The sequence below is a fragment of the Nannospalax galili genome, unplaced genomic scaffold, assembly GCF_000622305.1.
Source record: "Nannospalax galili isolate Female #2095 unplaced genomic scaffold, S.galili_v1.0 scaffold764, whole genome shotgun sequence".
NCBI classification, from domain to species: Eukaryota; Metazoa; Chordata; class Mammalia; order Rodentia; family Spalacidae; genus Nannospalax; species Nannospalax galili.
The window spans coordinates 431,378-442,761 of record NW_008351635.1 but is presented as its reverse complement, the minus strand read 5'-3'; the positions used below and the strand labels follow the sequence as shown (position 1 = coordinate 442,761).

At 36.1% G+C, this 11,384-nt stretch overlaps 1 protein-coding gene and 1 long non-coding RNA gene across 4 annotated transcripts in view; one reads left to right on the top strand and one right to left on the bottom strand.

Moving 5' to 3' along the window:
• Nucleotides 1-1,077, bottom strand: part of LOC115066865 — a 16,515-nt gene extending 15,438 nt beyond the window's left edge. For both annotated transcript variants that reach the window (XR_003846308.1, XR_003846309.1), the window contains exon 1: nucleotides 894-1,077. This is a non-coding gene — a long non-coding RNA (uncharacterized LOC115066865). The remainder of the gene's footprint in view (nucleotides 1-893) is intronic.
• Nucleotides 1,078-1,310: 233 nt separating this feature from the next.
• Depdc1 (DEP domain containing 1) overlaps nucleotides 1,311-11,384 on the top strand; it is a 17,652-nt gene continuing 7,578 nt past the window's right edge. Inside the window, exons 1-6 of one of the 2 annotated variants that reach the window (XM_008848540.3) lie at nucleotides 1,311-1,438; nucleotides 3,926-4,191; nucleotides 7,358-7,514; nucleotides 8,569-8,693; nucleotides 9,076-9,206; nucleotides 10,309-10,356. In XM_008848540.3, the coding sequence (XP_008846762.1) occupies nucleotides 1,397-1,438; nucleotides 3,926-4,191; nucleotides 7,358-7,514; nucleotides 8,569-8,693; nucleotides 9,076-9,206; nucleotides 10,309-10,356 (769 nt within the window). In that variant the 5' untranslated portion in view covers nucleotides 1,311-1,396. The remainder of the gene's footprint in view (nucleotides 1,439-3,925; nucleotides 4,192-7,357; nucleotides 7,515-8,568; nucleotides 8,694-9,075; nucleotides 9,207-10,308; nucleotides 10,357-11,384) is intronic. The other variant, XM_008848544.1, reaches the window with a different exon arrangement.

Sequence of the window (11,384 nt, the reverse complement as noted above, 5' to 3'; positions counted from 1 at the left end):
GAAATAAAGTTTATAATTAGACATAGTATGGCAGGATGGCTAGATTTTAAAGATTTAAAGATACACAAACTTTACAAAAAAGATTTCATTAACAATTTCTTTGGAAGGAAAGATAATTGGGTTATATAAAAAGTTTCTTTTCAACAAGATTTTAAAAAAAATTCAAGCAGGTGTAGTGGTGGGACACACCTTTAATCCCAGCATTTGGGAGTCAAAAGACAGGTATATCTCTGTGAGTTCAGAGCCACCTTGATCTACATAGTGAGTGTCAGGGAGCCAGGACTATAGAATGAAACCTTGTCTTAGAAAAAAAAAATGCACTCAATCACTAAATATTTATTAAATTATTACTATGTGCTGATCAGGGGCTCAAAATACAGCAGTAAACCCACTAAATTCTCAGCCATGAATCTGACATTCTAATAGGAATAAATGAAAGTCTATAGACAGCATAGAAAATGCCAACTAGAACAATTTCTAAGTGGGAAACCATCATGCTTTGCCATATTTAAGAGATGAACTTATTTCGACTTTTATGACAGGTGTTGTATTAAGTAGTATTGGGTTAGCTCATAAGAGTACATTACAGTCACTGTGCTGAGAGATTCTTACCACCAAACTGCTAAAGAATGATGACAGGGCATTTATTGTTTATTAAAGTATAAAGTCTGAGCTCTGCCAAGGAGTCCCGAGACTTCAGGCAAGAGTTCACCTTAGTTTTTGTCATTTGACAATTAAGACTTTTTGCGGACTTATTTTTGAAAGATCCCCGGGGTGTTTTATGTGTGTGACTGTGGTATAAACATATCTAGATGTCTTCTGAAAATATGGGGGTTTTCTCAAGAAATGGAAAATTTTCAGCTTTCCCAAGTCCCATATTATGTTGTACTTACGAAACTCTGCTCATGCTCTATTCCAGGAGAGGAACCGACTTGTATTTCACTTAGAATCGAACTGTGGCTCCTAATTGCGTGAGAGCAAGAGGCAGGGAGGAGGAGAAGCAGACACCCGCCAGTCCGGTCGGAGTCCCGCCAGGAGGAAGCTCTCCCGACTTATTTAAAACTTACTACCACCTCCCGTCCCGTTGCTTGCGTTTCGCTTTTCCTTTCACTTCTCAAACTCTCGGCCAGAGGCTGGACCACCACACACGAGCCCTCCGGGCGCAGGTCTCCAACCCTCCCGGAGCCCAGGGACTCACGCATCCGGAACCCCGACCAGCCGGAGCAGTCCCGCGACCCAGGCCGGCGCGGCGTCACGTGACGCAACGGGCAGCCAATCGGCGCGGCGCGGAAATATTCAAATCAGCAGCGGCGGCGGTTGGGCCCGAGCACTTCTCCCGGCCGCCTCCGTCCGCTTGCCGCCTCCCTGCCATGGACGCTGCGGGGCACTGACCGCCATGGAGGGTGCGCCTCTCGGGCCTTACCGGGCCACCAAGCTGGTAAGAACGTGTTCGAGCCGGCGGAGGGCAGGGACCAGGGACGCAGGTTTATGAAGGACCTGGAGATCTGGGTTAATGGAGACCTAGGTGCCCTGAGGGACCTGGGTGTCCTTAGAGGTTGTAGGCTGGACTTGCCGGGTTGCACTAGCGAAGCAGCTGACTGTGTCAAACTAAACAATACTTTGAAGTTCCCTTAGTGACCACAATGGTTGTCACCGCATGTGTCTCCTCTCACATAGTGTTCAGCGAATTTGAGTTTTCTGTCCTGTAAAGTAGTATATATTTCTAGTTATGTGACATTAGGTGATTCCCTTAGCATCTGTGAGCTTCAGTTTCCACAGCACAGTAGGTCTGTAATATACTAAGAGGTGGTCTATAAAATAGTGAACAAGTTACCCTCTCCTCTCAAGGAGTGCCTGTATTACTTTTCCAGTGTGGAAACAAAGGCTCACAGAATTGACTCCTAAAGTCATATAAACAGTAAATGGAAGAGCTAGAAAATACACCGTGATCTTCACACGAATTCTACTACTCAATGAGTAATTGGTGGTTATATTTATCACTGTGAAGGACAGAATTTAGACAAGAAGTACCTTAATAAGGCAGTCCTGTCACTGAAAAAATTCAGTGGGCACTTAAAAATACTTTACATGAAAGAAGCCATTTTATTGTTACAAGCCCATTAGTGTTCCCATTTTATGGATAAGGATATTGAGGCACAGAGAAGAAGTTCATAAACAAGGAATAGAGCTAAAGCTGGAAAGAAACCCTAAATGTTTTACTCCTAAATCTACTCCAGTATATTGTATTTCAGCAAAGCTATTCTATAATGCCCTTGAATGCAGATACCTGTCATTTTACTACTGTGTACCCAGGCCAGTACACAGAAAAGATTTTAAGCAATGGAGAGGTTTGAGAAGAAAAAGAATTACAATTACTGTCTTCCAGTAGTAAGTAAATTTAGTGTTGTGATGCCAAGGCCACACATGTTACATAGTGGCAGTATAATAGTCACAAAATTCAGGTTAGAGATTAGATTTTTTTTTTTTTTCTTGAGACATGGTCTCCCTGTAGCCCCAACTGTCCTGGAACTCACTATGTAGACCAGGCTGACCTTGAACTCACAGAGATCCGCCTGCCTCTGCCTCCCGAGTACAGAGGCCTTTAATCCTGGGATTAAAGGCGTGCACCACCATGCCTGTCGAAATTAGATTTTTAATCCATGATTTTTTTTCATTAAAAACGGATGTATTGATTCTATAACACCACCACCACGTGTAAGTTCCAGTGTTAGAGCTGTCAGAAATGTGGAAATTTGAATGATTTGAGGATAATATAGAATATATTGGGTTTTTAATGTAGATGTGCATGGGGTCATTAAATATGCAGTGGATTAACTTTGCTAATTTACCTCATTTGTTTTATGTTCACTAGGGATCTTCATAAGGGATACTATAGTATCCTAGGACCTAAGCAGCCAAGCAAGCATTCTACCACTGAACCATAATCCCAACTCTTCTTTTTCACTTTTTACTTTAAAATAAAAATAAAACTTAGTCGGCAGGGACCAACTAAGTTGCCCAGTTTGGCCTTGAACTTACTCCATAGCCCAGCTAGGCCTTTAAACTTAAAAACCTCCTGATTAGCTGGGATTCCAGGCCTGTACCCAGCCCCACCTCCAAATCTGTGTTTAAGTGCCTAGATTCATCACTTAGATGTATAACCTTGATCAAGTTATTAATCTGTGCTGCTTTTTCCTTATGAGAAAAAATGAGAGTAATAGTCTCTTATAAGATTGTCAAATTTAAAGTGAAATACTGAGTATAAAACATATTGTCTGGCTTAAATGTTACCAGCATATTATTAATGTTCATTGAAGTAAAAACACAGGTGAAATGCTTCATCAAGGACTAAGAAACAGGTAAATGGGGCTGGAGAAATAGCTCAGCAGTTAAGAACACTGACTGTTCTTGCAGAAGACCAGAATCTAATCCCAGCACCCACATGGCAGCTAACAACTCTCCAGTTCCTGGGGAGCCAACGGCCTCTTCTGTCCTCTGCAGGCATTGCACGACACGGGTGCATTTACCTACATGCAGGCAATACACGCATACACATAAAATAAAAATAATAATAATAAAAAGAAAGAAGTACATTGCAGTTTTTCTCCTAAGTTTCCTAAATAAGTGGAGTAGCCAATGGATGCTTAGTAAAAAGTCTATTATAAGAATATATTATAACACTAGAATTAGTGAAAGGGAAGTTAGTGAGATTTAAAATTTTATGCATTACAGATGAGATGGTTTCTTGAAGAATGTTTACAGATTAATCAGTTGTGAGATAAAGAATTTTCTTTGTCTAATGATTCTCTTTATTTTCAGACAAGGCCTCATGTAGCCAGCCAAGGCTGGCCTCAAATTGGCTATGTACCAAATCAATGAAATTTCATTGTTGCTGAAATTTTTTAAAACATATTTCTTTTTGTAGTGGAATGAAGTCACCACATCTTTTCAAGCAGGAATGCCTCTAAGAAAACACAGACAACACTTTAAAAAATATGGCAATTGTTTCACAGCAGGAGAAGCAGTAGACTGGCTTTATAACCTGTTAAGAAATAATAATAATTTTTGTCCTGAAGTTACAAGGCAACAGACTATTCAACTATTGAGAAAATTTCTTAAGAATCATGTAATTGAAGATATCAAAGGCAGGTGGGGATCAGAAAACCTTAATGACAACAATCAGCTGTTCAGGTACTGAATACATATGTCATTATGAAACAAAATTCCTATGAAGTTCTAGCTATACTTTTATTATACTTTTACTACAATAGCAGCTTCTTCAAGAAAAGTAATGTTTTCTTTAGAAAAATATTGCTACTCCTAATTTAATTAAAACTATGTAGAAAAATTGTATGGTAAAGATATATGCTATAAAGTTCAAACTTTAAAATGTTAAAATGTATATATAATAAAGTACAAAATTCAGAGTTTTAAAATGTTAATGTATATATAATAAAGTAAGAAATTGGAAGGAAAACAGATATTATCACTTCTGCATTGTATGAAAGCCTTATAACTTTCCAAAGATATTTTTATTGACTTTTAGTTTCATGGATTCTTTAACTGCAAAACAAATTCATAGTTCCTTGTCTTTAAATAACATGTAATATGATAACTTCTCATAAGCTGATAACAAATTTTATGTAACAAGTAATATATGCCAGCATTAGTAGAGCACTTGCCTAGGTTACACAAGTTTCTTGATTTAATTTGCACTACCACAAAAAACAAGCAGATAAGAAGTCAACTACAGGTTAAATAGAACATAGTTATCATCTACCAGACACTGCTTTATTATTTATATGTTTCCTGATGTAATCCCTGGGAAGCTGAGCAAGGAATGCATTAAGCCCTGTCTGTAGATGAAGATACTAAGACCATGCTTCAACAAATGTTCTCTTTCTGGTAGTTTTTCCACCTTAAAGCACAATAATACACAAGCTATACTAATAAACACACATTTCTTCTGAGCTCAGCTCCATCTTGTGCAACATCATAGCATGGCAGCAAAGCAGAAGGGCAATCAAACACATGGAAAGAGGCAAACATGAAAGGTGCCTACGTTTTGGTGGTAGTTGGGGCCAGTCCTGCCAGAGATGGAAACATCCTCGAAAGAATTAGTCCATCTTAAAGGTCGCACCACTTCTGTACCCTCTTTACATGAGGAATAAAATTTCAACATAAATTACAGATGGGACAAAGTATAATACCTTTGTACCAGAAAGGACTACGTCACACAAGTAAATTTCAATAAAAAGCATATGAATATTCTGTCTTGTGTAGCATTCTAGAACTCCTCTCTTAATTACATCTCATTACTTTTGTAGGCTCCTTTGCAGCTCCTCACCCATGATCTGCAAGTATGAGACTTTATCTTCACTTGAGCTTGCCCTGTGGGCAGACTCAAGCCATGCCTTTAATTTGCCTTTCATGTAACTTTCAAACTTCTATTTTTCCAACTGCCTACTAGATAGGCACTTAAATATATTTGCATATAGAAAATCACTCTCATGCTCTAACCCATATTTTGTTCTATTTCTGAATGAATGGCATTCTTCCCTAGAGTTGCCTGGATTCATTCCTTCTCCACCTTAACTATGGTTTAGTTATTAAATCCTGCCATACTGCCCAGTAGTTCACTTATCTGTGTGTTTCTCTTTCCAATATGAACTCTTTATTAGATTATTCTTTCTTACCTGGATTTTTTTCATAACTCATCAACTAGTCTCTCAACCTCTTATATTGTTTTAAAAGACTGTTAAATGCCTAGAAATAAAATTTACCTAAATTATGTAAAGCCTTATTTTAAAAATATATAAAATTCTAATTGAAAAGAATAAATGGAGAAAGAGACCCTGTTCATAAGTAAGAGTTAGTATCATATAGGTAAGTTATTCCCAGACTGGTATATAAATCCAGTACATTTTAATTTAAAAGCTCAATTTCTTTCTCCCTCCCTCCCCTCTCTCTCTTTTTCTCCTCCCTCCCTTCTCTCTTTCCTTTCTCTCTTTCTTCCTTCCTTCCTTCCTTCCCTCCCTCCCTCCTTCCCTCCCTCCCTCCCTCCTTCCCTCCTTCCTTCCTTCCTTCCTTCTTGTAGAACCTGACAAGCAGATTCTAGAATTCATTTGATAAAGATTCAAGGAAGTTTCAAAGAACGAGGAGTGAAGAATGTCTACCTGAATTTTGGGTTTAAACAATAATACACTGCGAAAACAAATTCACATATAGGTGGGAATTTGATAGGAATTACAGGCGGCACTGGACCTGGTGGTATATGCCTGTAATCCCAGCACTTGGGAGATAGAGGAAAGAATATTAGAATTCAAGGTCATCCTCAGTTACATAGAAGTTCAAGATTAGTCTGGACTGAAGAGACCCTTTCTCAAAAAAACAAAAAGTTGGGGCTATAGAGATAGCTCAACAGTTAGGAGCACATGCTGCACTTGCAGAGGACCTGAGTTCAGTTCTCAGTACCCATATCAGGTGCCTGTAACTCTGATCTCTGTGGGCATCTGCACTCAGTTACACATACCTCCAAGCAAACACATACACATATACATAATTAAAGATAAAAATCTTTTTGAAAGTTGTACCTGGTTTAAATACCTAAATATGTAAAAACAAAACTTACAAAAGAATATACAAAAGTATATTATAGTAAAGAAAGAGCTTCTAATGCTACTAAAAAGTTAAATATAAATTTAGTGTATGATAAAAGATACCAAAAAGTAAAAATACACTAGACTATATATTGTTTACATTTATTTATTGAAAGCATAGGAGAGGGAAAGAGGAAAATGTACTACAAGTGTATGGTTTCTCTTAGGAAGAAGATAAATAAGCAAAGAATTACTTTTACTTAAAAACGACAATGAGCTATTTGACAAAATATAACAATTATATTGCTTGATAGTTACATATATGTATGTTAGTTTATATTCTTTTCTTATATTGTTGAAAAATATTTCATATTAAAATGAAAAACAACATGAATTATCAAAACAAACAAGGGGTTCCATTCAAAAATGAGGACAGTCAAAAGGCCAGATATACAAACTGGATAATTTCTCACAGGAGTTTATAAAATGTAGCATTATAGAGATGTTTGTGTATTAAGACTTCAACCAAATCAGTACTAATAGTAACCTGCATTGTGCATAAACAAAACAAATATGTACAATGTACTAAAGAAAGCAAGAAACTTAAAATATTTTAAAAGTTCGATGGAATATTGATTTATGTAGAATCTTCACTACTTGATAATGTCAGTAAATCAGATTATTTGTATGACATACGATATACTCTAGAAATTTATTTTCTATCTCAAGCCATTTAATTACATATTGCTTTTGAACAGATTTCCTGCAACTTCTCCACTTAAAGCTCTTCCACGAAGACATCCAGAATTGAGAAAAAACAGCATAGAGAATGTTTCCAAAGATAAAGAGAGTATTTTTAAATTACGAAACTTATCTCATAAAACTCCTAAGAAACATGGATTACATTTCTCTGAGGTAAAATATCCTTTTATTAACCACTAGTTTAAATAGCACCACCATGTGTTTGATAATAGAATCATTAAAAGTAAATGATTATTTAATATTTTAAGCCAATACTGAAATCTCTTACAGTAAATATAAAAATCTATGTGTAAATTTGTTTGGGACCCAGAGAAACAAGGACAAAAATGGTAATGAGACATACCTGAAAAGGATTTTCATAATAATGTTCCATCAAGTTGTTATTATTCTTACTTGGTATGTTAATCAGCTTTCTATGACTGTGATGAAATATCAGAATCAACCTCAGAGTAGGCATGTTAAACCGCAGGGTTTCGTGTTTCAGTCCATATTTCGTTGGCTCCATTGCTTTCTGGCCTGTGATGAGGCAACAGAATCATGTGATGGAAGAAACTATTCATGGCAACTGGGAGGTGAAAGAAGGTAAAGGGTCCTGGACTGGGTTACCAATAACTCCTCCAAGGGCATGCTGCCAGTGACTTCGCTTCCTTCCACTGAATCTCACCTTTTAAAGGTTCCATCTCCTAGTGATGCTGGGTTAGAGAACAAGACCAGTATACCTCCTTGGCAGTATATTCACCATCTAAATAATAGTTCTGGAATTCCTATGTAATTCTTCAACCTCTCTCTGTCCATATCATTTTAAAGTGATAACAAAATTATAAATAAGGTACCTAGAAATGAGGTTGATTTGAGTGTGTTGGGAAAGTTGTAAAACTGAAAGCTGTTGCTATATATTGCATTATTTTTTCGACAACACTTTATAGTTCAGCAGTAAACTTACACTGATAAAACTACTAAGTATGAAAGACCCAACCTCAATAAAGTGGAGAATGATCAAGAAATATACCCAGTGTCAACTTCAGGTCTTTATACACATGCACACACAAGTACCCACATATGTGTACCCACACACATAGTATACACACAAGCACACAACACATTCATAAGCCAAAAAAAAAAAACCTCCAAAATTTAAGTATTTGGATGTGTCTGTTAAATATTTCCTTAATTTGCATATAAAGTGTAACAATTTTTTTTTCCCCAGGAAAATACAGAGAAGGGAAGCCATGAAATAATCGGTACTGATCAAGAAAAAGAAAACTCAGCTGACAGCAGAGAAATAAGCCAGGAATATATCGAAGAAGTTTGGAGATACTTTATTCTGATCTAGTAAGATAAAACTAAGCTGTAGTCAAGTCCTTGTAGTATGCAGATTATTGATTTGGTGTTTTCATCAACATATACAAATTAAGAAAAATGTTAATTTTCAAAACTTCGAATTTAAACTCATGTTTCTTGTAAATGCTTTTGCTATAGTTCTAGTACAGTAGAAATTGAATGATTTTTGCTTTTTCCTCTAATTAAAGTCATAGCTATAGTTGGGATTTATATTGATTCCTTTGAATGTTGTTGGTTAAGTATATTTGAAAGTGGATATTAAATACAATCTTTGAAAGGACTGATAAGCTTTGCTTTTTGCAAGTCATTCTCATATTTATATTCTATTTCTCTTATTTTATGGAGAAAAAAATATTTGTACTCTTCATTTTAGCCTGAAAACTATTTTGGGTGTACCATCCTTAGGAGAACTCATAAATCCAAACCAAGTGATTCCTCAATATATAATGTACAACATGACCAATACAAGTAAGCATGGAGTGGTTATACTACAAGACAAATCAGGTAGGTATTTAGAAAAGAATGGGGAATTTTTTCAAACTTAGTAACCATTTAAGTACATATTATTCGTGCTATTTTAAGAAATTATCTAGTTGCATGACTTTGAAAAAGAATGACAGGAATAAGCATCCAGAAAATAGACAAACAATAAAAACTATTATTTAAACACATTAAGGTCCTACCAGGTGCCAAGCAGCTTGCTAAAGAATGATGAGCAAGATGAAATGGGCTTCTCCCAGATCAGTAATATTCATGTAGCATCGCAATAGAAAGAACCAACATGGGAACTCAGATAATGGGGTAAAGATGAGTCTTGGGAATTTATATCTGAACATTCTTCCAAGTTAATTAATTCTTTGTTTGGGAAAAAGAAATTGTTTTACATGTAGGTAGAATCAAACTCAAGATCTTTCTAACTTTTTCAAACTTCGTATTTTAAAATATTAACCTGTCCCTGGGCTGACGAGATAACTCAGCAAGTAAAAGCACTTGCCATCAACTCTGATGACATGAGTTCAATCCTTAGGATCCATGTAATGGAAGGAGAGAAGCAAGTCTTTCAGGCTGCCCTCTGACCTTTTGTGTGCATGTGTACGCACACACATGCACACACACACGCACACACTCAATAAGTGAATAAATAAAATGTAATAAAAAATAAAATTTAAGAACTACAACACTTGACCCCATAGTTAAATGTACAGTAATTTTTATCCTGGTAACACATTATCTATCTATCTATCTATCTATCTATCTATCTATCTATCTATCTATCATCTATCTGTCTATGAATAGTATAAATATGTATAAAGTTTCAAAATAAAAACTATATGGCTGCCCTGGTCCTCGGCATGGCCTATGGAGCCAAGTGCTACAGTTACCTAAAACCCCAGGCAGAAGCGGAATGGAGGGTGACAGTGGAGGAAAAGAAGAGACTAGATGAGCTGAAATGGATTGAGAGAGAAGGGGCAGAAGCTCAAGGTGACAGCATATTCAAGTGAGGCACCAGCAAGCTTGGCTTTCTGAGGATGAATAAAGCTTTGTCATTGTGTGGTTGAAAAAAAAAACTATGACTTAGTATATAATCTTTATGTTTTATATCTAGATGACCTTCCATACTGGGTACTATCTGCTATGAAGTGCCTAGCAAACTGTAAGTTAAATAACAAAGTGTGTGTGTATGTGTGTTGGGGGGAGCAGTTATATTGATAATATTAACAAGAATTAAAAAGATTTAAATTCATGGAAGTCCTAATAAAATTAAAATATTATTTCTTTTGATGTTTAAGTGATAGTCAAGTATCACTTATGAGCCCTTAATATTTTCAGTGCAGAAAGTGATTATGTAATTAAAGCCCATCATTTATGTCTGTGTTCACATAAATCAAAAACTCATAGGCTAAGTATTTTAAAGGATTTAAAGGACTTTTAGGCAAAATCTAAACTATAGTAATTGTCACAATGAGGCCCAAAGGATTAAGGTGACGGCTTGGAAGTAAAATCTATAGACCTGATTTTGTTGGTAAAGCAAGTAGTTCTGGCCTTGCTTTGACTTCACACTGCTTAGTTTAAATTCTAGCTTAGCTTATAAGTGCTTTTTTGTTTTGGCACATTACTCTGGACCTCAAATAATCATGATTGTTTCAATAATAGCATTAAACATATAAAATAAGTGTCAAGATATTAATTAAATTCATTAAGTATACTTAAAGGCAGGCAACATTTATTCATAAAAATATAGACACAGAAAAGATCATCTAAATGTTCTTTGCTTTTTAAAATGAATTATAATAAAATTTCATTAAAATAGCTTCAGTGATCCCTTAAAAATATATTAAAAATTTTGCTTCATTACAGTTTTTCAAATATTAGACTAATATTGAAGTAAAGTGCTTGCCAGGGACTGCTTACAGTGATTTCTAGAGAAAAGATCGTAAAAGAATGAGACATACAAACCTTCTGAGGTTAGATTGTAGCCAACTCATTAAACATGGCTCTTTCAGGAGATACAGGTTTAGGCTGGAGAGATCAAGCCATTCAGAGCTCTGACTGCTCTTGCAACAGACCCAGGTTCGATTCCCAGCACCCACATGGTGGCTATGAACTGTCCTAAACTCCAGTTCCAGGGGAATCCGAAGCCCTCTTCTGACCTCCACAGCATTGTGTGACATGGGTGCGCTG